General features: G+C 40.2%; 1 protein-coding gene across 1 annotated transcript in view; it reads right to left on the bottom strand.

Moving 5' to 3' along the window:
* Positions 1-27,672, bottom strand: part of LOC109404759 (sodium-coupled monocarboxylate transporter 1) — a 247,588-nt gene that overhangs the window by 56,939 nt on the left and 162,977 nt on the right. Inside the window, exon 10 of the mRNA XM_029870294.2 lies at positions 5,363-5,510. Within this exon, the coding sequence (XP_029726154.1) occupies positions 5,363-5,510 (148 nt within the window). The remainder of the gene's footprint in view (positions 1-5,362; positions 5,511-27,672) is intronic.

Here is a 27,672-nt window from a genome sequence, read left to right as displayed (position 1 = left end):
CAATTTCTTGATTTTGCTTTGGCTGACCAAGCCATGTGGGAAATTACACTGTTGAAAATGCTTTGACATCCATGTGCACAACAGAACATGTGCTCGATGAACAAATTGAGATTTGAAATTATGAAAAGAAATCCACGTACTCCGGTGAGACTCGAACTCACGACTCCCAATTCGCTAGACGGGCGCTTCTATTCCTTCAAGCTACGGAGTCACTCGACTATCTCCGTCGCCAGCAGGCCTAGAACTGAACTCGATTCCACAATCGCACATGGTTATCTTCTTTTCACAATCCAAACCCCCTTCGGATGGGATTAGATGAACATCTAACACATTGTCTGTTGTGCACATGTATGTCAAAGCGGGAGAGGAAGTTATTTTTAATTGTCGAGAGCTTCGGGCACTGCCTTCCAATCACTTATTGGTATGGCAATTAGTGTGCAGTCGGACTCTCGACGGGTCGGTCCTCGGCCGACCGAATACGGTAAGGGTGACCGTAGCACCTTACAAATGTCAATTTCTTGATTTTGCTTTGGCTGACCAAGCCATGTGGGAAATTACACTGTTGAAAATGCTTTGACATCCATGTGCACAACAGAACATGTGCTCGATGAACAAATTGAGATTTGAAATTATGAAAAGAAATCCACGTACTCCGGTGAGACTCGAACTCACGACTCCCAATTCGCTAGACGGGCGCTTCTATTCCTTCAAGCTACGGAGTCACTCGACTATCTCCGTCGCCAGCAGGCCTAGAACTGAACTCGATTCCACAATCGCACATGGTTATCTTCTTTTCACAATCCAAACCCCCTTCGGATGGGATTAGATGAACATCTAACACATTGTCTGTTGTGCACATGTATGTCAAAGCGGGAGAGGAAGTTATTTTTAATTGTCGAGAGCTTCGGGCACTGCCTTCCAATCACTTATTGGTATGGCAATTAGTGTGCAGTCGGACTCTCGACGGGTCGGTCCTCGGCCGACCGAATACGGTAAGGGTGACCGTAGCACCTTACAAATGTCAATTTCTTGATTTTGCTTTGGCTGACCAAGCCATGTGGGAAATTACACTGTTGAAAATGCTTTGACATCCATGTGCACAACAGAACATGTGCTCGATGAACAAATTGAGATTTGAAATTATGAAAAGAAATCCACGTACTCCGGTGAGACTCGAACTCACGACTCCCAATTCGCTAGACGGGCGCTTCTATTCCTTCAAGCTACGGAGTCACTCGACTATCTCCGTCGCCAGCAGGCCTAGAACTGAACTCGATTCCACAATCGCACATGGTTATCTTCTTTTCACAATCCAAACCCCCTTCGGATGGGATTAGATGAACATCTAACACATTGTCTGTTGTGCACATGTATGTCAAAGCGGGAGAGGAAGTTATTTTTAATTGTCGAGAGCTTCGGGCACTGCCTTCCAATCACTTATTGGTATGGCAATTAGTGTGCAGTCGGACTCTCGACGGGTCGGTCCTCGGCCGACCGAATACGGTAAGGGTGACCGTAGCACCTTACAAATGTCAATTTCTTGATTTTGCTTTGGCTGACCAAGCCATGTGGGAAATTACACTGTTGAAAATGCTTTGACATCCATGTGCACAACAGAACATGTGCTCGATGAACAAATTGAGATTTGAAATTATGAAAAGAAATCCACGTACTCCGGTGAGACTCGAACTCACGACTCCCAATTCGCTAGACGGGCGCTTCTATTCCTTCAAGCTACGGAGTCACTCGACTATCTCCGTCGCCAGCAGGCCTAGAACTGAACTCGATTCCACAATCGCACATGGTTATCTTCTTTTCACAATCCAAACCCCCTTCGGATGGGATTAGATGAACATCTAACACATTGTCTGTTGTGCACATGTATGTCAAAGCGGGAGAGGAAGTTATTTTTAATTGTCGAGAGCTTCGGGCACTGCCTTCCAATCACTTATTGGTATGGCAATTAGTGTGCAGTCGGACTCTCGACTGGCTTGGTCAGCCAAAGCAAAATCAAGAAATTGACATTTGTAAGGTGCTACGGTCACCCTTACCGTATTCGGTCGGCCGAGGACCGACCCGTCGAGAGTCCGACTGCACACTAATTGCCATACCAATAAGTGATTGGAAGGCAGTGCCCGAAGCTCTCGACAATTAAAAATAACTTCCTCTCCCGCTTTGACATACATGTGCACAACAGACAATGTGTTAGATGTTCATCTAATCCCATCCGAAGGGGGTTTGGATTGTGAAAAGAAGATAACCATGTGCGATTGTGGAATCGAGTTCAGTTCTAGGCCTGCTGGCGACGGAGATAGTCGAGTGACTCCGTAGCTTGAAGGAATAGAAGCGCCCGTCTAGCGAATTGGGAGTCGTGAGTTCGAGTCTCACCGGAGTACGTGGATTTCTTTTCATAATTTCAAATCTCAATTTGTTCATCGAGCACATGTTCTGTTGTGCACATGGATGTCAAAGCATTTTCAACAGTGTAATTTCCCACATGGCTTGGTCAGCCAAAGCAAAATCAAGAAATTGACATTTGTAAGGTGCTACGGTCACCCTTACCGTATTCGGTCGGCCGAGGACCGACCCGTCGAGAGTCCGACTGCACACTAATTGCCATACCAATAAGTGATTGGAAGGCAGTGCCCGAAGCTCTCGACAATTAAAAATAACTTCCTCTCCCGCTTTGACATACATGTGCACAACAGACAATGTGTTAGATGTTCATCTAATCCCATCCGAAGGGGGTTTGGATTGTGAAAAGAAGATAACCATGTGCGATTGTGGAATCGAGTTCAGTTCTAGGCCTGCTGGCGACGGAGATAGTCGAGTGACTCCGTAGCTTGAAGGAATAGAAGCGCCCGTCTAGCGAATTGGGAGTCGTGAGTTCGAGTCTCACCGGAGTACGTGGATTTCTTTTCATAATTTCAAATCTCAATTTGTTCATCGAGCACATGTTCTGTTGTGCACATGGATGTCAAAGCATTTTCAACACTTCACATATAGTTTTTTTTTTATTTTTTTAAATCACTGATATTTCAGTACGGTTGAATGTACGAGTAAATATGTTAAGATTCTGGTTTTTGAATCAACAAAAAAAATAGTTACCGTTTACTTGTCTTAGACAACGATGGACAATAAAAATGAGAAAAAATAGTAAGTAGCATTTGACTATCATAGGTAGCTTGACAGATTTTGAGGCTGAAAATCATCTTTTCACAGAAAAATAGTAAAAAAAAACTTAGGGTTCAATAAAAATAAAATATATGACATTGGAGTTTCAATTTCGGGATGTACCGGGACAAGAATTCCCGGGATTTATGCAATTTCAGGATTTCCCGAGTCACGGGATTAAATTTTTAATATCCCAAAGTTCCAGTCACGTATGTTTTGTAAGCTGTTGATCTCAGAGTTGGTCTTAGATCCTTTCCAATCAAGCTGAATTGTATGCCCAAATATCAGGCAATTTCGCCCACAGAAACCCCCCATGACGGCCTACCGATAATACTCTTAGTCACCCTGTGCTATGAGAATACGTATTGTGCATTGAAAAAACGAACAAACTCTCAAAGTCGTTCTGAATATCTAAAAAAAAGTTTATATTTTTTCATAAATTTGTGGAAAATTTGTAGGGAATTTTCAAGAGAAATCAACAACTTAAATAACTGTGAAAACTCTGCATTCTAAATTTTGTCAGAATTTAAATTGTTAAATTGATTCGAATATCTTGTCAAAATAAAAAAAACTTCTCATATTTTTTCGCTGTTAAACTTCTTTTAAGTTTTTAAAGTTTTATCCAAATGAATTTAGAGTGGGATAGAATGGACATGAAGTTTTTCAGAAAATTTTCGGTAGAATTATTATTGCTCTTGGCGAAAATTGTTGAATCAATTACACTAGTTTGCAGCATTTTTGAACTGAAAGTCATTTAGTGGAAAACCAAGCAAAAATTGAAAACTTAATAGACTATCGAGCGGATTTTTTTTTTTTCAAAAAAGCTGGTAATTTCAAATCAGTTTTATTTTATTTTAAGGAAAATTGTTTAGTTCATAAATCGAAATAAAATTGCAGAGTATTCTACAAGGATGTTGAAGCTTTCATTTGGTGCTAAGAGAACCAAAATCGGTTGACAGACGGCTGAGATATTTATCAATATGCTATATGTCAAAAATCACTCAAAAACCTAACCTGTATTACTTCAAAGTACTCTTCGAAAGATATCTCGGTAACCAAATGTCTGATCGTAATAAAATTCAATAGGGTTCTACTAGGATATTGTAGCTTTCATTTGCAACTAAGAGAATTCAAATCGGATATCAGACGGCTGAGAAACATGCGTGACTTTTTTTGTAACAAACGCACACACATACACACACGCATACACACACATACACACACGCACAGACATTTGCTCAGTTGGTCGAGCTGAGTTAATTGGTATATGAGACTCGGCCCTGCGTATTTATACCCTTATTATGGGTGTAAGAAGGGTAAAAAAGTTGATAATCTTTGATGGAACTCACAAAGAATATTATTATAGAGTTTTTTTTTAGATATATTATTTTAGAAAATTTATTGTTGGAGTCCGAAAGGCAACTCGTAGGAATTGCTTTTGACGAATTTTTAGTGAATCGGTAGCAAAGTTAAAATGACATTTTTTGAAAAATGTCGCGGGGAATTTGAGGAGTTAATGAATTATTTTCCCAAACGCCCAGTATTTTTTTTTTCAAAAATAATACAATATACCTCAATGTATTTATTTCACATACTTTCTCCTACTCACACGTGCGAGGATACAATAAATCTTGAGCTACTTTCCGCTTTATGTACATCATCATCGGCAATAGTAACCACGACCCCTCTCCTCAGTAGTCCGTTGTGATTGCCAACTGATTCTACCAGCACTTGTGTAGCAAATGCCGGAAAATTTGAGTGCGTACTTGAAAAGATACGTTAGAAAGTTGATGATGCATGGAGTGCCTACATTCAGCCTTAAATGTGTACTTTGTGGTGTCTCCTCCGTAAATGGGGACGAATCTCTAGCATGTTTTGAGAAGACGTTTTCTGATTCATCGTCAAGGGTATGGATCCTAATGGAAATTTCAATTCCGAGAGTTTATTCGACCAATTTATGAGCTCTTATGATGTTACCATGTTGCACACCTGAAAGATTATTTCTTGAGAAAATCTAAGCACCATCGTACAGAACCCAAATCATCTCATCCCTTACAATACTATATATTGAAATCAAGACCAATCAAATTGGACCATTGCTATTTTTACCCATCTGGTTGCACACAAACCGACCACCTGAGGAGAAAAATGGCTAGCACAAGAGCTGAAAAATCAGCAAACCACTTACCTTGCTGTTGGCATGACGGAAGAACATTCCCAACGAGAACAGTCCCAGCGTTACCCCTCCGATCAACCCGTTCAGGGTGAGGGTAGCCTGCAGGATGCCACCGAGACGTTCCACCACAAACACCAAACCGAACGAGAAAATTCCGTAGCTGAAAAATGAAGAGGAAAAGAAAATGGAATTCAGTTAATTGAAGCTGAGGCTGATGGGAGATAATCTTCGACTTGTCTCCTGTTCAAACGATACTACGACGACGACGACACACACACACACATCCTGCATATGCTTCATTTGTGACATTCAGAGTTGATTTTCCGGTGAAATGGTTTATTCATTCAAATTTTCCATCTTCCTGAATTCGAATAAAATAACACCCATTCACAGACAACAGAGAGAAAAAAAAACTGAACTGAGGAGACTTCCAATTCAGAACAGAAAAAAAGAGTCGAAGACGCATTCAATAGTATCATTCTGTATCCTTTCCGCACCACGGTTGAATGACTCCGGCTTCTTTCACTGCCACACCACTGCTCTGATGGCATTTGGCCTGTCTCAATGAGTTTGTCTCGGAGCCATAAACAGAGCCATTTTTTTCTGCAACTTTCATTCGGCAACTCGGCTCAGAGTACGTTGACGTAGTGAGGGCATTTTCTTTTCAGTTTTGTGCTTTTCGTTGGACGTAAGGGTGGACGTAACTTGGTGAGTTCGTTCTATATTATTATCCATAGCAATAGTCCAGCATCTTTTTTTTCATATTAAAAAAAGCATCTGGACATCTTATTAGAGATATTACTAAGTGCATGTATTAGTGTGCAGTTTAGAATGAAGTATTGACGATAATGTGTGCGCCTTGGATTTAATTTTGAGCGTCACCAGAGCACATACTACTCCTACACAATGTTTTGTTTCCAAGTATTACCCTGTATTACCCATTTGAACTAAGATAGCAACAAGACTCTCACTGTACCAGTTTACTTCAACGACAACATGAAGATGAAACTTCCTAGTAGAACCCGAACTGGTCTGTTTCTATAGAAAATGTTGGTTTATGTTTCTTACGCCAACGACGATTTCCGAAGAATTTAGAAATGAAAACTTATCAACCCCTGCCTGACCACGCCCACTTCTCCTAACACAAATGGACGTCTGTTTCGATTCAGCGTAGCTCAGAGACAGTGGATGCCAGCTCGGTTATGCTTCACCAGGCACTCATAATAATTTGATTGCAAACTCTGGTGGTGAGCGCTATCTCCTTCCGAATTCATTCACCCCCACGCGCGCATTAGCTTGGAGTTCAAACACATTCCCAGAAAGCCCCAAACTGCGCGGGGGCCGACTATTGAAAAACACACTTCCGCCGAAAATTGATTTCGGAATTTCATTCCAATACTTATAAATTTCTGCCATGAATTTCTTATGAGAAACGGAACACCCGGAAGGACTTGCCTCCAAGAAGACCCAAGAAAGTACACGCAACGCAACATGTACCATCATCGTATCGGTGATGCCGCGGTCGACCGACAAGGACTGCAGCAAAATAGGATCCAATACCGAGGAAGTATCCCCTCCGGGTCCAGACCCCAACCACCTGGATGGTGTTGCGAGCCTTGTTTTACTGCAGAGCACCCTTCTCAAAGACTGTCAGATCGCATGACTTACGGGAGAATCCCCGCTTCCCTCGGAGTCTTTGCCAGACTGCATAAATTATCCACTTTATGACTCTCGGCGAAGCCTCGCCGTCGGGGAAGGTATGCAAACGAATCATTGAAGAGTTTGTTGGGCGGAGGCGGGAGCGATGGAAGCGAACAACGCTTGAACGAACTGATTCGTTTTGACTTTTGTTTTATTTGTGCTGTCGATTCTAGGTGTCGATGTTGGCTTTGGCACCGTCTGAAGTGAATTAGTTTTTCCTCCGACCCCCACTTTTGGCCCCGGAGCTAGCAATCCGAATTTCCGGGGAACGGTACGGGTTTTTTTCTCATGTCGAAACTGGGACTTTCCAATCTGCGGGTGTGGCGCAACGCCGGAGGAACAGAACTTCTGCGAATTGTCGCCGGTTATTTTCTTCTTTTCCTGAGGAAACAAAATGCCACCGCAAGGATCACGGAGCTCGGTTGATGACATCCCAAACGAGAAACATGAATAAGGAGCTCGCAAACTCTATTGGATGAGATTTTTTGCTTGTGAATATTTCGTAGGAAGCAGACATGCCGGTTGAATGTATGTCAGTATAATGAGAAGAATGCTTCGTACTTCGGTATCGTCTCCTATGATGGAAATGCATGCAAATATGATTTGTACGAGACTGCACTTCGAATGCATAAGTGATCCCGTTGCCTTGTCAGCAGGTATGCCAATCTGAATGGATGTAATTTGATATGAAAAAGTTTATCCCTTCCATGTGTTTTGTAAATACATGATTTTCAAATTAAAGGCTCATATAGCTGAAGCGATAAACGCGTGGGTACTCAGAAAGACCATCCTGAGCGATTTCCAGCCGGTCGAGGAACTTTCCATAATTTAAATTTTATGGATTGTATTTGGCATGGAGTATCCTGATTTCCACATAAATGTAAATTAAAAAAAGGCATTGGCATAGGCAACTGATTTTCAGTTAATATCTGTCGAAGGTTTTTTTTTTCAATATTACTTCTGTGTATTTTAACTACCAACTACTAATTCTACACTTTGCTATAGAAGTGTTTATAGAACACTTTGTCCCAGTTGTGGCAATATGCCCTAAATAAGAGGAAGATGATTTCAAAGAAATAATATAACTATTTGTATGGAGCTACTTGTAAAATCTCAGAAGAAATTCCTGGTTCAAGTTCTGAAGAAAACACGGAAGAAATTTCTGAAGGAATCCCGAAAATAACATTTGGGGAACCCCGGAATATATCCAGATAGAACTCCTGGTGAAATCTAAGAAAGAAAATCCTAGAGAAATTCCAGAAGGAACTACCCAAGCAACACACATGTTATATAAGAGTTACGACAGCGCAAGTTTTGGTTGTATAGAAGTTAATTTTACGTAATTCTAACATTGTGTTGGAATAACGTCAAATAAACTTCAATATAACTAAAACTTGCGCTGTCGTAACTAATATATAACATGTGTGTTGCTTGGGTATGGGAGGAATCCGTAAATTCTAAGAGATCTTGGAGGAATCCTTAAAGGAATGAATGGAGGGATGCCGGAAAAAGTTCCAGGAGAAAAAACGTGGAAAAATCCTAGAAGGAAGTTCTCGAGGAATCCCAGAAGAATCCAGGACCAAAAAAGAGTTGCTGGACGAGTCCCAGAAGCAACTTCTGGAGGGGTTTTGAAAGAATTCCAGAGGGATTTCTTGCAGAGATCTCGGTATAAGTATCTAAATTAATTTCTGAAGGAAACCAAGAAGAAACTCCAGGAGGAATCCCGAAAGGAACTTCTTCAGGAAGAAGTTCTGACGGAATCTCAAAAGAAATTCCGGTTAAAATCCCTGACGAGATGTCCGACGATACTGTTGGTGGAAGAAAGGAGAAGAAAACCTTGAAAGAGCTCCTGAAGGAGACCATGGATAAACTTTCTGAAAAACTTCAGAAAAAAAACTCCCGGAGAAATCTTAGAAGGAACTTTTGGTGCAATTTAAGAAGGAACCCCTAAAGGAATACTAGAAGGTGAAATTCTCAAATAAAATCCCAAAGGAAATTCTTGGAGAAATCTCAGAAAGAAGTGCTGGAGCAATTCACGAACACGGGAATCCTAAAAGAAACTCCTTGGGGAACTCTGCTGAAAGAAGTTTAGAAGAAACTCCTGCAGGGTCCTTCAAATGTCGTGGTGAATTTGATTTAATTAAATCAATTTGATATTCTTAACATATTTATTAGTAAGCAAACTAATAACTTCGAAAGAGCCCCTAGGCTAATATTGTATTGAACTTCATTGGGAGCATCAACTTCCTTGAATTACTAGTTAAAAATTAAAAACACTTCACTATTCACTTTTGCAAAAAGACACTGAAGAAGTCTGTAAGTCACAGACGAAATAGGCCTATCTGTCCGAAGATAAGTAAAGTAGTGGAATTAAAAGGAATATGCTCGTCCTTTTCTAGTTTTTCTTTAAAAACAAGGTATTTGGAGTACGTTGCTCAAAATTTCTAGAGCACCGTTTTTTAGAACCGTTGAACTTATTTGGATTAAAATGCATCACGCTGTTGACAACCACTGAACAATTAGCGTGATGCATTTTTATCCAAATCCGTTCAACGGTTCTAAAAAACGGTGCTCTAGAAATTTTGAGCTATGTACTCCAAATACCTTGTCCTTAAAAGTCATTTTTAGTTTTCTTTTTGCAAAAGTGAATAGTGAAGTGTTTTTAATTTTTAACTAGTAATTCAAGTATAAGTGTTCTACTAAAAGTTCCAAACGTGTTAGTGAAATCAACTTCCTGTTTTTTGGCATTAAGCAGAACGATGGGTGGTTTATTGAGCCATTAGCTTTGGTGATAATCTCCACTGGTTGCACCTATGGTCTTAATGTCGGCGATCTGAACTTGGCAGTACAACCTATTATATTTAATCGATAGCAAAGTTTATAGTAAATATTTTCGATGAAAAAAATGCTAAAAGGGGTTCATTTTCCGAAAGTTCCAAAACTTTTTCAAATTTTACAATGCAGCTGTAGAAGTTACTTAACCTAACTTAACCAGCCATTTGAATAATGTACCATTTCTTCTAAACAATCATATTATTCTAAATATTGCGTACTCATCTTAGAACTACAATTAAACTAAATAATGATTCACATTTTTTATTTATTTTTTTTTTATAAACTGTCAGACGTTCTTCGGTTTTCAAGTAATTAGGAAGCACATCAAATTGAGTTTATTTTTTACGAGTCTAGTAAGTCGTTTCCAATTAAGATTCTCATCCATTGATGTACAAAAATATTGCAAATAATTAAGGTAATCTCAACAGTCGATATTTATAGTTAGTTCAAATTGTGGGTTCGGATGTTCAAGTGAAAACAATATGAAGTTTAAGTCTAAGTGGTGGTCTGAAGTAGTAGTCTAAGCGATGAATCTTTCTAACTTTGCAAATCAAATTTAAATGTTCTCTACCATGACTCTTGAATACACTAGTTAACTTAGAAATTAGATGATAGTAAATTCTAAAATCTTGATTGTTGATAAGCAATTTTCAACATATGATCCATCTTGCCCCACCTCTTTTTTAAGGGAGGATTTTAGTGGAAATAAACAAGAACATTGAACTTTTGTATGTACTTTCATGACTTTAAATTCAACATTGTTTGATTGAATTCATTCAGTAGTTTTTAACGAGTTTGTTTACATTTTTGACGCTTACGGCAATGCTTTTGGCTTTTTTTTCCTAACGATTTTGAAGTTTATATATATGATTGCTGTTTTGAATAGCTTTCAAGTGTACATGATGTTATTTTTGATGTTTCTATGTTTTTTGCTGTGCACTGGAAACGTGTGTTTTGAAATGCGTACTAGTGTAAGGACTGAGGAATCTATTTGCCGTCTTTATCTTGAACAATTGTACAAAATTAACAAGTTCAGATGGAAAAATGTTGATCGGTTTAACAATTCATAACTCATTGAATGGAGGGAGATACTTCTTGCATTTTTCTTGTAAGAATTTGAATAATTGTATTTTTTATTCTTTTAATTATAATTTGTTTAGTGCCTAAAATGTGGGGGCCTAGAACCGTGGCTAACCCCGATGCAATTTTGCGTTTTTTTGTTTATAAAATGAAATAATTTCTTGGAAATTTGAATCAGCTTTGCGCAACAACATTTGAAAACAAAATAATAGATTAGGCGCTGTCCATAAACTACGTAGACTTTTTTTTGGCATTCTCAGACCCCCCTCCCCCCTCGTAGACTTTTATCCATACAAAATTTTCGAAATTTGTAAGGAGCGTAGAATTTGGCCAGACCCCCCCCCCCCCCCGTCCCCCCTAAGGGTCTACGTAGTTTATGGACAGGCCCTTATTGAATGACTATTTTTAAAAAAATCCCAGATAAATTCTTCCCCACTTCACAACAGTTTCTTTTTTCAAGTCGAAGAATTTCTAAAACTTTGAATTGGAGTCAAAAATGTTTTGAAGTTTCAGCAAAAACCAATGTTAACTGTTTAGACAGTCTGGAAAACTGTTACACAAGCTTCCAGAAATTCTCCCTCTATTTTCTTCAATAATATCATCAAAAGCTTCACGAGCTTCTATTTCATTTTATGTTTATTGTGTTTAGTTGAGAGATAGTAAGTTATACTATAAGTAAAATGACATAAAAAGAAATCCTAAAAATTAAATCATATAAAAAGTAGTACAATAGACAGTGATGGCAGGTTGTAAAAATGCATTAGACTAAAATTTGGAAAACAAAAAAAAATATACTGGCAAGGTCTAGGACAAGGTTTATTTTCAAAATATGAGTTTTTTAATCTGTTTCAAACATACTAATCGACCAGCATGGCCAGTTAAGGCCACCAAGTTTATTTTCTTTATCAAATTTATTTCATCTGACTTCCACGAACCTTTGGCTGCTTTATATTTCAGAACACAATTGAAAAAGTTCACACAATACATACAGTGCATTGTACCGTATCTAGCATGTTGTCTGAAAGCCTGAAGAACCCAAACGCATTGTGAATATAGAAATCGTATCTATACTGTCTACTGTCAAACGCTTTAAAGTGGGAATAGGAATACATCAGTGTTCGCTATACTGCAGCTCCCACCTTTCAATAACTACACGTTTGTTTGTAAAGATACCTGAACTCATGGTAACAAAAACCCAATGCCAATCGTCAAACCGATGGTTACATTTGAAATTTGGCTTTGAATGTTCTTGCATGGAAAGATAATTCACGAATCGACAATGGCCAGAACGACTCATGCGTATTTTTTCCACCGCTTTCCAAAGTTGATTAGATGAAATTTTTCATCACAAATCGCTCGTATCGCTGGCTCAGACAAAAGTAGAACATCAGTCGTTCCATCGCTATCCCAACGGGAGATATATGAAACTATCAAGCTTTTAATTTAACCAAAACAATACAGAGCGCGCTTTTCCGCGACAGGAAGCGGAAAAATCTCTGAATATTTATCCACGCAAGGTTAAAGGTGAAATTGAGTGAAAATCCAATTACATTCGAATCGTCGCCCTGGATAATGACACGCTCTCCTCGATAGAGAGTTTCGACACTCCACTCACCTGTGTAGACCATGTATAGACATAGCTCAGAATTCAGATATCGCAACCCGGTTGGAACGGATGTTGCCTTGGTTGGTGCGGTGCCAACCCGCTGGACCGTGTCCTTATATAGCGGTGCCAGCGGTAGTGGAATTTCCACTCGGAGAAATCGGGAAACGGACCGCCACCGTCACACGCCCTTGTCTTGTCGTCGTTTGGTGCATTCAAAAGCAGTCGACAACCCGCGCGCCAGCAGCTCGTTCATCGAACGTGAACGAAAAATCCAATTTCAAAAAACAACGAGATTAATATTTTTTATCTCCGAAACTGAAAATTTTATAGTCTGTCATTTCGGGACGAAGTTTTTAGCTCGGGAGCCGTCTATCGGGATAAGTCGAACGGTACCGCCTCCCACCTTTTTGCGGGGCATTAGGGTTTTGTCGCAGTGGTGCGAAATTTTCTCAACGGAATTGCGCTGCTAAAATGTAAAGGTTGATAAAAAATGTTCTTGTAGTGCTTAGCTAACATGTGAAAGTTTCGTTATTGATGGTCCTCCAAGAACATTCCCACATTTTGGATTTTCAGCCTAATGGGTTCGTCGTTTTTTTTTTTCTAGCATTGAAGTCTCCTCATCTTAAACCACTTTCTAAGGTGTGTTAATTTCTACCTGATTTTTCAACAGCACGTTATTAGTATATTGGTTTTATTCCATGCTACATTCGAGGAGAAACGACTACTTATATGATATGTATGAGACTTCAAAGAACTCAAGCGACGAACCCGAAAGTAGGAGAAATTCAGAAAAGTAAAAAACCGTAGATGTCTCTGGAGTTCTTTTCTTATGAAAGCATCAAAATTAGGCATCACATGAGGTGAGAATAAATAAAGAAACACGAATGGGGTTACACATTGCTGTATCTTCATTTGTTTTCAAGCTTTTTTTTACTTCCGCTAAATTTCCTCATTGGTTTAGCAAGACCTTCGACTAACATGGATCCAGAGAGGAAGAGTTGTTCATTTCACTAGAAACAACGGCCTCTGCACCATCCTTGTGATCCGGGACAAAGGGAGAAAGTGTCCCCATGGTTCGCCATAACCCCCGTTATCTCGTTTATGGATTTCGATATTTTCCAATACATTTGATTCTTTCAGCCAGATTTTTTTTCTACCGTAACCATCGTCGTCGTCATCGGCTAGCTAGCTAGCTAGCCAGATGTTGACCGAGGCGAGCTTTTTGCACATATCTGTACTGTGGTCAAACACCGGGGAGGACGAACAGCTCTCAAGTGTGTTTATTCATTTCTAGATCGAATCCAATAGTACCTCTAATATGGAAGTGGTGGATGCACATTCTTTTCGCTTCACAGATGAGTTCGTTTCTATTTTGTTTTCCGGCAATTCCCCGATCGCGCTTCGATGATGCGCTTTTTGTTTGCATTGAAAAAAAAAGTATAAAAATAGGACACCCTTCATGAATGTAGGAAGCAATGCACTCTGCCAGAGTTGCCTTTGTCAACTCTCAGAACAACAGATGGCGTATGCGCATAGGTAGATTAGAAAAAAGCTTGCTATCGAAGATGATTCGTATCGCTAATGCAGTTTCAGTGTTCAGATAGGTATTTATCGTTGTGGGTGTTTGTTTAGATTTCGCATCAATCTGATGATAATATACAAGAGCCACACATTTTTGCCTTTCTCGTACACTAAGTGTACTGGAAAGGCTATATGTTCACTCCAAAAATGACTTTTTGATAGAAGGCCCGGAGGGTCGAGTCACATATACCAATCAACTCAGCTCGACGAATTGAGGTGATGTCTGTGTGTGTGTATGTATGTGTGTGTGTATGTGTGTGTGTGAGTATGTGTGTGTACAAAATAAACTCACATCACTTTTTGGCAGTAAACCTCAACCGTTTTTAATGACCGATGGTTCATTCGACGCGGAATCTGGTCCCATTGTTTCCTATTGAAAATGGTTCAGATCGGTTCAGCCGTTCCGGAGTTATGGCCATTTAGGTGTTCCGGATCGGTACCCCAGGGAGGGGCCAGATATGAAAATGCTACTAAACCATGCATGCGACATATCAAACCACGGCATTTTCGATCATCTGATAAATGGAAAGTAGGAAAATAGTCTCAGACCATATCTGAACCGGTAGTGTTCCGGAACCGGTTCCGGATGTCCCGCCGGAAGTGGCCCAATATAAAAGAGAACCAAACCCATGCATGCGACACATCAAACCACAGAATTTTCGATAATCTGATGAACGGTAAGCAGGAAAATAGTCTCAGACCATATCAGAACCGGTAGTGCTCCGGAACCGGTTCCGGATGTCCCGCCGGAAGTCAAATATAAAAAAGAATCAAACCCATGCATGCGACAGCGGCATTTTTGATAACGTGATGAACGGTTAGCAGGAAAACAGTATCAGATCATATATGAACTGGTAGTGTTCCGGAACCGGTTCCGGGGGGTCCCGATGGGTGAATGCAAACTTTTTAAGGAGTGATGTGTACGCATATGGTCAAATTTCAACCGTTACAAAGTAATTAACTTTAGATGTTTATGACTTTGCTTGTCTCAAACTGGCTATAACTTGAAAATGGTCAAACTTATCGCAGCTTTTTAACCCTCATTCGGAAGTTTATTTAATTTTCTATCAAAAACAGATCTTTTAATCTAATGGTTTAGTTAAATATCTTAGTTTTCTACAGAATTCAAGCTCGAAAATATTGATTTGCCTTTCTCGTGCACCGAAGTGTACTGAAAGGCTATATGTTCACTGCCATATATGGCGTCTCAAAATTCAAGATGGCGACAAAAACTTCAAGACGGCAGCTGTTTAATGGAGGTTTACGCTCTAAAACCATTCAATATGGGTGTATCTGATATGGGGAAGAAGTCTGGAGTCCAAAAATAGTGACCAGAATTTCCAAGCTGCTGGACATAAATCCTAAATGGCGGCTCAAAATTCAAGATTGTGGCTGTTGTTTAAGAGTTCAAGGCTCAAAAATCAAAAACCAGATATATGATATGATCTCTGATGCCATGAAATGGATTTCTGTTAAACGTATGAAAGTACGATATTCATCAACATGTCACTTGAGTTGTGTTGAAATGTGTTTTCGAAGGCACGAGAAACCCGGGTAGAGGAAAAGAGCTCAATAATAGCATATTTTGATATTGAGATCAAAACGTGATATTGGTTTGATTGATATAAGAGATAAAAGATCTAAATATAATATCTAAAATTTACTCCTGGAACATCATCATCAGATCATATTTAGATCTTGTAAGATCTAACCAATAGAAGCGAGCTATTCGATTGATCTTGAAATATCAGGTTTTGATCTTGTCCAGATGTTCCAGGAACATTTTTTAGATATTATTTTCTGATCTTTTATCTCTTATATCAATCAAACCAATATCATGTGTTGATCGTCAGTACTTCACCTCTACCCGGGAAGGCACCATCACCGCTAGGTGGATTATTTAGGGTTTTTTTTTATAAATATTACGAAATAAGTAAACACAAATGATTTATTCTAAATTCCTTGATTTCTCATAAAAAAAAAACATGCATTAGATTAAACGTAATCTAAAGAGCAATTCCTTGAGACTTTCATTTTTCTTTTTACCATGGGCCCTCTCAACACTTTGATAAATTGTAAAGTTTTCATTTGGGTCTCATAGAAAACCGTTTTCTAATAGGCTGTCTAGAAGTTCTTTTTATTTTTATTAACGAGATTTTTAGCCCTAGGCTAGTTCATCTCGGGACCCAAGCTTTACTTCCTTTCCGAAAGAAAGAACTCATGTTTTGCAAGTTTGTTGGGAGTGGGATTCGATCCCAAGTCCTCAGCGTGATAGTCACGTGCTTTACCCATCACATCAGGTCCGCTTCTCCGAAGTTCTTTTGGTTTTTGATGCTTTAATTTTGTTTCAGTTAACTTCACCATGTACCAGTTTTTATTATTGTCAACGAAACTAAAATAGAGATTCCTACAAGGATTTATCCATGAACAAGATCTCATACTTAACATATGTTATACACTTCATCAATCTACCTTTTACAGAAGGCAGTACACAAGAACCTCTCTTTATGCCAGGAAACTAAATAAGCGAGAAAAGTTTTTCCTCCTGGAGGTTCCAGGAGGAGCGAAGAAGTTTTCAGGAATTTATAGGGAAGATTAACAGGATGAGATTCTATGCAGTTTCAGGGGGATTTTAGAGAGTGTATGTGGTTTCAAGGAGATTTAAGTGTATTACAGGGGCGTTCCAGGTCATACGAGGGGCGCTCAAAAACTTCCAGGGGATTTAAAGAGGGGTTCAGAATTTTTTTGGCAAAATTAAAGCCAAGCTTTCAGGGAAATTGAAGGCATTTCAGAAGGATTCAAAGCTCCAGCCAGAGTCACACCTCCTGTCGAAATCTCCTATGGCCTTCAAGAACCTCTGGAATGTCCTGAGAAATACCAGGAAATTCACTGAAACCACCTGAGAGCTTAAGAACTTTCATGAATCTACCTGAGGTTCCTGAAACGCATCTGAAATACCCTGAAACGCACTGAAACACTTGTAAATAGCTTTTTTGATGCCACCTGAAACCTTCTAACATTGCCTGTAGCCCCTGGAAAAACCTCTGTGTCCCCCTGAGATCCCTTGAAACGCCCCCTCTGAAACTCTTCCTATGAAACGCCACTACAAACCCTCAGAAACCCCAAGAGGCCTCCTGAAACGATCCTAAAATGCCTCTGGACCCCTTTGAATCCTCTGAAATGACCCTAATATGCCCTGAAACCCCATGAGACTTCATAAAACTCTCTGAAATGTCCCCGACAACCCACTGAATATCCCCGATACTCTTCTGCAATCCCGTTAGTTGCCCTGAAACCCCCTCAAACTTCTCTGAAAGCCCCTGAAACACTCTATGGTACAGATATGCTCCTTCTTTCCACGCTCCGTTTTTGTCACACTTTGATTTCTTCTTCATATTATTCATTTTATGTCAACGCGAAAAGGTTTCGGCAGGATGTGGATTTCGGCAGGATAACGTTGACGTTTTGGTGGTTCTCAGGTACATTACATGCTGTCCGGGGGGGAGAGGGGTGGTTCAATTGAATTTTGGAGACATTTCAGGGAGTTTCAAAGCATTTTTGGCGAGATTTAAAGGTGTTACGTGTGGGATATGGACTACCCTATGGACCCTATAGACCCTATGGACCCTATGGACTACAGAGGCACGTAGATGCACACGAAGTAGACTCTGCCTCTTTGCTTTTCGGACCATCGAACGGACAGGACGTCAGTGTAAGTAGCTCCCCGAACATGCGGAACCTAATCTTCTGTTCTTCAGCCGAAGAATGGACAGGGGACGCCAGGCGTTGCGGAGTATCGCAGGTGCGTTACATAAGATTCATGTGGATTTGAGGCAGATTTGGAAGGCTTTTCAGGAAGTTTAGAGGTTTTACAGAGAACTCATCTCTACATTTTTGAAACGTTCCTAAAATGCCATTTGATTTAAAAGTTTTCTTGAAACCCTCTTATACGACACTGGCCTAAAATGCCTTGAATCGCCCCTGAAACCTTCGTAATCTAATTGAAATGCCCTTGAAATCGTCATAATCAATCTGAAACCCCATTAGACGCCTTTAATAGGCTTCATAAATCCCCACAAACGCACCTGAAAACCCCTTGAAACGCCCCTGAAATGCTATCAAACACCCCTAAATCTTCTAGGAACGCCCTTAACCCTTATGTGGCCGACAGGGTACCCAGCACCCATTTGAAAAGGACGGTGTAGAAAAAAGCAAAAAATTGTCGGACACATAACGGTTAAAATGTTTCTGAAACCCTCTGAAATCCTCTGAAATGACTCTGAATCACCTTGAAACGCCCCTCAAACTACTTGTAACGCACTTTAAAGGCTCCTGAGGCCCTCTGAATAGCCCTTAAAGCCCCTAGAAACGTCCCTGAAACCCCTTTAATACTATTGAAATGCCCCTGTACTCCTGCACATTTATGCACAATTTTCCCTGTTTTTATGCCTTTTTGCATTTATGCACATTTTTTAATGTATGCACCCAAGCCATGTGCATAAAAAGAGGTTCCAGTGTATTTGTTAAATACACTTCCGATCAAAAGTTTGGGGTCACCCCCTCATGACGAAGATATCATCAAATCACTGTTCCATGTTTTACGAAAGTGACCCCAAACTTTTGGCTGATACATCATATTGAGGGGTGACCCCAAACTTTTGGTCGATGAAGAATTAATTTACTTAATGACTCTTTTTCTAGATTTTTTAGCTAAGTTCTGTAAAAAGCAGTTTAAAGCTAATAGAAAATGGATTATATTACCGCTCTCATCTTAGAATTTGGTCGACACAATTTCCAGCGACACTGCCGTAAGTTTATATACATTTTTTAGAAAATTTGGCAACTTTGGGTTAAGTTTACATACATTTTTTTGTTTTTGAAAAAGTTTCTTTTAAATCATGTTTAAAGTTTCTTTGACTTATTATCTTTTGAATGAAACCTAGGGTTTTGAAATCGGACGCAGATTGGCGGAGATATGGGCCTAAAAAAATTACATGTTTTTTAGGGGGTGACCCCAAACTTTTGATCGGGAGTGTATAAGTGAACAATATTCTTGAGGCACTGCCTCTACGAATGAATGAGAAGTAACCACCCATAGTGACATAAAATGCAAAATTTCTCCAACTCCAACTGGAGCATTCATCAAAAAATCCTTCTGGAAATCTTTCTGAAGATTCTGCCAGAAACTACAACTGTGGCTTGCTGTGGAAACACCATCTGAGGCCCGAAACTTCTTGAAAATCATCCAGAAGCTTAATCTGCTAGAGATTACAGTGTCAAGCACTCGACACTGAAGAAGTCTATAAGTCTCGGACGAAATAGGCCAATCTGTCCGAAGATAAGCAAAGTAGTGGAACTAAAAGGAATTTTCTTGTCCTTCTCTAGTTTTTCTTTAAAAGTTTCATTTTTTTAGTTTTGCAAAAGTGAATAGTGAACCCATTCAACACAGGATCGCATATGATGTTGAATAGAAGGCAAAAGTGGAGGCGATATACGCACACTTAACACGCGGTTGAAAGAAAGCACTCCACTTTAGCATTCTATCATTGTATCATTCTATCATATAAGACACTGTGTTGGCGCGCGAACGACAGATGGTAACTCTATCAATAATTTATTGCGTATAAAAGGTGTTCATAGATACGGCAGCGAATGCTTTAGAAGTAGTTTGACAGAGAGTGCGATAGAATCGAAGTTGTAGAGGGTTTGAAACCTAGCGGAGTAAGAACACTAAGATTTGTATGTGCATTTATATTATAGTTTACGGAAAGAATTAATATGAAATAAAATTGGTTTTAGTTTGAGCTGATCAACAACCAAACAACGGCTTTAGATCTGCTATGAGTAATTAGTGTTGTGATTGAATCACTCTTCCCGCTTCAACACACTGTATTAGCTGGGACGTGTTTTTGACTAATGATTCAAATATTTTTTAGTCAAATATATTAGAAAAGACACTTAGAACCAACATAAAACCAAAATAAAAGGTGTTAGATTTTATTACGGTTCTTAAGACCTCTACAAGACTAATTGGTCATCGAAATGTTACTTGAGAAGTGAAATCACTGAATTATACATAGTGATAAAGACAATGACCACGAACAATCAACCTTGTATTGATTCACTGTGCTAAGCTAAGCGGTCAGCATTGTCAAATCGATTTCTCATCTTTCACATCTGCTTCTTACTTACAGCACTATATTATGGCGAAAATAAACATCTACCCATACGACAGTTTTCTAATACTTCTACTCACTTTTCCCTCGTTGATATACGACTGTTACGCCTATCAAAAAGCAGAGCTAATCTAATATATGGCCTAATAAATCATAAACTATCGCTCATATCAGTTGTACAATGGCGGCAATAATTCAGCGGCAGACACCTTCATACATTTGGCACGCATTTCTCACATATCTGTCGCAAGAATGGCACGATTTTCTCCGTCTTGACACAAAGACAGCATTCCCTCTCTTAGTAGCTTTGATAGGCAGGCAGCCAGGCATCCTTTGCTCAGTATGCTGGTCTGGTGCTGTGCTGGTTGCTGCGAGCAACTAATTTTATGCATCATTTGTGTTCCATCTCTCGGCGACCGATAAGAAAAGTGTCTCCGTTTTATGGCGGTATAGTTTTAATTTCGCCAGCACATAAATTATTAACTGTCGTACTTTATGGAGGTGCGAAGGAAAATGTCCTCGGAGCATGGCAGTGCGTCTCAACGTGCCTGGTTACCAAGAGAAGTTTCCCATTCCAAGAAGTCGTAGAATTGCGAAGGAAATGTTACTTATGTGCATCCGTCCTCATAACTGTCTGTCACCGTGTTCTCCACCATCATTCGTTTGCGGTTTCAGCAGAAACAAAGAAAATTAATGGGGACCCTCTCTCTTTTACTACCGATAGTTTTACGACGTCACGCATTTGTCCCTTTGACCACGTCGCTCGTGGAGGTCACCGAATATGACGGTTTACATCCATCCGCAAACGACATCCAATTTGTCGATATTGGCACTAAAATCATATCGCCACAACTAGGCCTGCCTGTGTCCCGCTCGTTCCGCCCGAGAAAATTCCTTTCCCGTGTCAAAATATGCTTTTGTTGTTGTGATCCTGTCCGAAACTCAATATTCCGCTCGCATTTTGACATCAATCAACCTCGGCCTCGGAAATAATATCTGTTTCCACCAGCCCGTGGCTAGATTGTGTGGACATTTGCGGTGAGCAACTTCTATCGACATCAGTCGGTCGGTCGGTCGGTCGCCTTAAGACTGGGGCTTGATAAACCGACGACCGTTGATTTCCCGGGAACGGCCACCGAGAGCAATAAAGACAATTGCCCAGTAATGCGAAAATGCTTTGTCGGTCGGTCAAGCGTCCCCGCAGCCGCGCCATGTGCTGCCGTTGGCAGTTGGTAACAGCCAGCCAGCCAGCAGCCCAGAAAGGGAACGGTGCGACGAGGCTGCTATTCCGATGGGAAGTGTCGTTGATGACGGTAAAGTGACAATAAAAGGAAGTTTTTGTCTCGAAGTGGATTTGCGAAGAAGTTATTGCGGTTCGGTGGGGGAGGGGGAGAAGGAAAAGGAAGCCGGTAATGATGGGCGAGACGGAAAATGCCACTTGATGTTTCGATTGAATAGAAACTTTGCTCTGGTAGAGATTGAGCAAGTTTGTAGAATGTTACAGTGAGCAAGTTTGTAGAATGTTACAGGGTCGATTACTGTAATCACGTTTGAATTCCCGCTGGCCGAATTCGAAGTGTCTACTGAAATGTTTTGGACGACATCCAACATTTTACTTCTTCTTTTTGGCGTAACGTCTCCACTGGGACAAAGCCTGCTTCTCAGCAGAGTTCTATGAGCACTTCCACAGTTACTAAGTAAGAGCTTTCTCTGTCAATGACAATTTTGCTTTTTTATATCGTGTGACAGGCACGACGATACTCTATGCCCAAGGAAGTTCCTGGACCGACCAGGGATCGATCCCGTCCTCCTTCGAATAGTCATGCCCATGGCTTTACAGCTTGAGCTATACCCAAGTAACCACAAGCATTATATCATTACATTAATTCAATCGTATTATAGTTTAGCTAATGCGAGATAGCTTTTATTCTACACCTGTCAAGTAATAAAGCGTTTACTCTACATTATGAAAGAATTGAAGCATTATAGGATTTTGACAGTTCGGTATAGTTCTATAGCGACGTTGTTTAATTCTTCATTGCATTACCATGTTAAAAGCTTTATGGCAATCGATAATGCAAGGATTTATTACTTTATATATGCCTTTACTAATGCTTTCAGCGTTGTAAACAGAAAACAATCCTCAGTTCGAAAAAAAATCTGTAAAACATTTTTTAGAAACACAACCATTCAAAAGAAAAGAAGAACAAACCCAAATTTTTATGGATTGCTGCGTAGAACTTGGATTATTATGCTCAGATGTTGCTGTTTGAAAATTTATATTGCGTATGTTTTTTTTGGTTTCTGTTTGGGACTTGAAAACAATCCGATGCTGAGGGAACAAAAATTATGTGGGGTTGAGATATTGATTTCCTTATTTGACATAGTGCCCCGATTTCATGAAAGAAATGATAGGAGTGAGCACGTATTAAAACAATAAGAACAGAATCAACATAGACTAATTTATATCTTTATATTATCTTCGTTTGTGGAATCAATCGGTTTTGTAGTCGCTTGTTTTCGAATGGATTTGGAAGAGTAAGATAACTGATGGCATTCAGACCCTAGCAGCTGAGCGGAGCTGAGTATACGTTACTTTATGTTGCACATTTTTCCAGGTGCAAAATACATGGTAGTCGTAGCACAGCGTTAGCGCGTCCGAGTTTCATCGCGGTCCAGTTTCAGCAGTCTAGGTTCAATTCCCGAAATAGAATAAAAAACATCAGTGTAAGAGTATCGGAACAGGTATGAGAAGATAAAAATAGACAGAAAAATGAAAAAAATACTTTTTTTCTTTTGTTTACATGATGCCTTAAGTATGCATTCCATACTATTTCATTGCATTAGCTATATGGTACAAGCATTTTATATGCTTTAGCAATCGCCACAGTAAAGCTTGCTTTAAATCAACAATAGTAGCGCCACTTTCGACTTTAAACGTACTTCAATGGTACCTATATGACAAAACAACTTTATATCGCATGTCATATAATATACTATAAAGCGAAATTAATGCTCTATATCCAGCGTCATGGTTACTTGGGATATGTATCCTTTTTGTCATTTACTTCGTTCTGAATAGATATGTGAGTAACCCAAAGCACTAGAAAGGAATGCTTCCCCAAGCAACAATTTGATGATCAATTAGTCTTGTAGAGGTTTTGAAGACCGCCATAAAACCTTATATCTTTTAGTTTGGTTTTATTAGGGTTCTGCAAACCTCTTCAAGTCTATTCGACTGGAAAATGTTACTTGGGTTGTGCATTATTATAAAGTATAGGTTTGTCTGTGGTGTAGGATTGTGCCTTGAATATGAGCATCGCCTATAGTTGATTCTCGCGCAAACACAACTTACACAGAAACCCAATGGTTATCTACTTATAATTAATAGGTTTTTCAGTTTGTGATGGGGAGAATGATTGCGATCGTTTTGCCAGATCTGTGTTAATCCTTTATATTTATACAATATTGGAGCGCTTTTGGATATGTATGGAATTTTTCATGGGAAATGAGAGGAATGGATGAAAGGTATCGTGTGTTCCGTCTACAAAAAGGGGACAAGTTGGATTGCGGAAACTATCGCGCGATCACACTACTGAGCGCTGCCTACAAAATACTCTCAAATTTATGCCGTCCCCTATCACCGATCGCAAGAAAGCTCGTGGAGCAATATCAGGATGGATTCATGGGTGAACGCACTACAACAGATCAGATGTTCGCCATCCGCCATGTGTTGCAGAAATGTCGCGAATACAACGTGCCCACGCATCACTTGTTCGTCGATTTTACAATCGCCGTATTATACAATCGATCGTGGCCAGCTATGGCAGATATGCATGAACACGGATTCCCGGATGAACTGATACGATTGATCAAGGCAACGATGGATCGAGTGTGCTTGCTGTTTAACATTGCTTTAGAAGGTGTAATAAGGAGAGTGTGGATAAAAAACGAGTGGAACGCTGACTACTCGGCTGTGCACATCTCGGCATTTGTAAACCAAGATTCGTCATTCTAAATCAAGTATGTACGGTGGATGGGTCACGTCATCAGGATATCGGATAGAAACCCGATTTAAATGGTTCTCGTGAGCCATCCGAGCGGTACAAGAAGACATGGTGCGGAGCAAGCTTGGTGGGTTGATCAGGTGGAGGACGATTTGCGGACCCTTCGCAGAGTACGGAACTGGAGACGCAGAGCCGCGGAGCGAGTCGAATAGAGACGAATCCTACGTACAGCTTCGAATGCTATTCTCACTCATCTCAGCTGACTGAACAATTTGGAGTAGTGAATGAGCAGTGAAGAGCAAGAAGTTGCAGTAAGCTATGAGGAACAGAGCTGTGCAAAATCAGCCATGTCAGTTGACTACTGATATTGCACCACCATCACTATCACAATAGGCCGACAAAAGTGACCGGCAACGACTTGATACTGACCAGCACTCCAGAGCATTGCAGCTCAACTGATATTTTGGCGATTTAACCCTTTGGAGACGGCATTTTCACCTCTCTGGATGCAACCTCGCTAGTCTAGAACACGTTTGTGATGGTCGATTTTCTCGGCTGGGCACATACGACCCATTCGTCGAAAACTCAAAATTTTTAATTACTAACATGCAAAACTTGTTATTTTGTACCACATATTTATCACTGTAAGTGTTAATTTTAATTTTTAAACGCATTTTAAGGATGTCCTATTAGTGCGCTGCCTTAGCGATTTGCCTACCATTGATAGTGACAGAGAGCAACTCTGATGAGGAATACCCAGTGGAGAGTGAAAAGTGTAGGCACTGAGGAGAAAGAAGTGAGCCGTGGTTGGTGAGAGATAAACAGTCAAAAGGGAAGAGAAAATGAGCTGTAAGAAGTGAGCAATGAGTAGAAGGAACGAGCAGATGATTACTGAGTATTGAGCAGTTGAGAGTGAGAAGAGAGAAACGATTATGTCAAAGTCATACAAAGTTTTGGTTGTATAGAAGTTAATTTGAGGTTATTCTAGCAGTGTGTTAAAAGAACGTTACAGTACACTAAAACCTCAATTTATGCTTATTATTTTTATGCACTTTTAATTTATGCACCTTTTTTATGCCCTGCATAAGAAAGGGAAAGCTACTCATAATAAATATTGCGCATAAGAATATTTAATAATGACGGTAACTATTGCAACAGCGGCCATGGGGTGTTTATAGGGCTGAGCAAATGGAAGTCACAGGGTTGTTTCAGGGGGTCCCAAGGGGTTTCCGCGGGGTACCAGGAGATCTCAGAGGGGTGGGGGGGCTTCGGGGGTCTGAGGGGTTGTTAAAAGTAGAGTTTCAGAGGATTTTCGACGGGTTTTGGAGGCGTTACAGGTACGTTTTCGAGGGTTTCCGAGGATCTCACATGCGTTACATGAGGTCCAAGTGAATCTTAGAGGGGTTCGGAGACGTTAGGCAGGAATTTGTGGGGGTTCAAATGCGTTACATGGGGTCCGAGGGGGATTTTAGAGGCATTTCAGGATGTTCCAGAACATTTCCGGCGGGATTCAGAGGTGTTACGGAGGAGTTTTCGGGGGTTTAGGAGAGTCTCAGGTGCGTCCGAGGGGGTTTAAGGTGAATTTTGGAGGCATTTCAGGATGTTTTAGAGCATTTCCGGTAGGATCCAAAGGCGGAACGGAAGCGTTATGGAGGAGTTTTCGGAGGCTTCGGAGCGTCTCAGGTGCGTTACATGAGGTCCGATGGGGTCTAAGGGGGATTTTGGAGCCATTTCAGGAAGTTTAAGAGTATTTCCGGCGGGATTCAGAGGTGTTGCGGAAGCGTTCAGGACGTGTTTTAGGGAGTTTCGAAGCAGCTCGGGTGCGTTACATAGGGTTCGAGAGGGTTTTAGGGAAATCTTTAAAGCGTTTCAGGAAGTTTCAGAGGATTTTCAGGGACCTAATCCCAAAGTCCTTTGAAACACCCCTGAACTACTATTTGATTTAAATGTGTTCTTGAAACCCCCTGATACGACCCTGACTTGAAATACCTCGAAACGCCCCTGAAATGCTGTCATACACTCTTAAAATTTCTAGGAACGCCCTTAAAATGCTCCTGAAACCCCCAAAAATTCGGTGAAATTACCCTGAAATGCCATGAAACGTCCTTCAAACCCCTTGTAACGTCTTTTAAAGGCTCCTGAGATTCCCTGAATTGCCCTTAAAGAGCCTTGAATCGTCCCTGAAACCCTCTCAATTCTATTGAAATGCCCCTGAATTTCCCGCAATCCCATGAAAACGCCATCAAAACCTGACAGAACTTAAAGGGCGTTTAAGGCACCCCAAATCCCCTGAAACAACCCCCTGAAATGCCTCTGACGACTTGAAACCCCCTTTTCTGGACTCTCTGGGAACTTTATGGAAACTCCCTCAGCCCCACCTCAAATGCCCAGGAGCAAGACCTGTTTTCACGAACTATATTCCCTCATTGAAGCCCAAACTTAATTTATGCACAAATTTCCCTCATTTCTTGCCTTTTCTAATTTATGCACCCTCAGCCATGTGCATAAATTGAGGTTTTAGTGTAATATAGAACCAAATACAGGGAGTGGCCAAAATGTTTGGGACAGGCAACTTTTTTTCTCTCACAAAAAAGTTCAACATGCTGTAACTTTTCATAAAAATTCTCAAATTTTGACTGTTTGTCAACCTATTATATGTGCAACATTTGTACAAATTTGAGCTCGATTGGTTAATGTTTCGCGAAACTAGAACCGTTCTCTTAAAACACTATTTTTTGGACAACAAATTTTTGAAGTTTCATATCTCGAAAACCAGTGAACCGAATTGAATGAAATTTTGAGCGTTTATCAATAACATAAAAATTTCATTTAATTCGGTTCACTGGTTTCCGAAATATGACACCCCTTTATAGGGGAAATTGTGTGTTTTCGGCAGTTTTGTTCTTTTCGTCAGTGGGGGGGGGGGGTTTGAAAGCTGTAGAACTCATTCGTGGTCTCAAATCCTTCCCAACCAAGCTGAATTATATGACCAAGTTTCAGCAAATATGGGCGACAAAAACTCCTCATGACGAAGAGAACAAACAAAAACTTGAGTTCTTGTATGACATGTGTGTGACTTGGAAAGTGAGAGGTCAGTAGTGAAAAACAAGCAGTGAAAAGTGAGGAATAAGTAGCAAGAGTTAGGAGCTGAATAACAGCTGGAATTGTTACTGAAGCTGGGAAAAAAATTATAAGTGAATTCTGACGAAAATCGGCGTTTTCAGAGAAACTAAACAACTCTTTGATATTTCGTAGCACGGTAGGAGGCTGAATGCATTTTCTAGAGCAAAGCAAGTCTGAATTTATCGTATATTTTTATTCGCCGATCATGCGTGT

The sequence above is a fragment of the Aedes albopictus genome, chromosome 2 (assembly GCF_035046485.1).
Source record: "Aedes albopictus strain Foshan chromosome 2, AalbF5, whole genome shotgun sequence".
Taxonomy (NCBI): Eukaryota; Metazoa; Arthropoda; class Insecta; order Diptera; family Culicidae; genus Aedes; species Aedes albopictus.
Note: the sequence above shows the minus strand (reverse complement) of the source record. Positions and strands in the feature narration are given on the sequence as shown.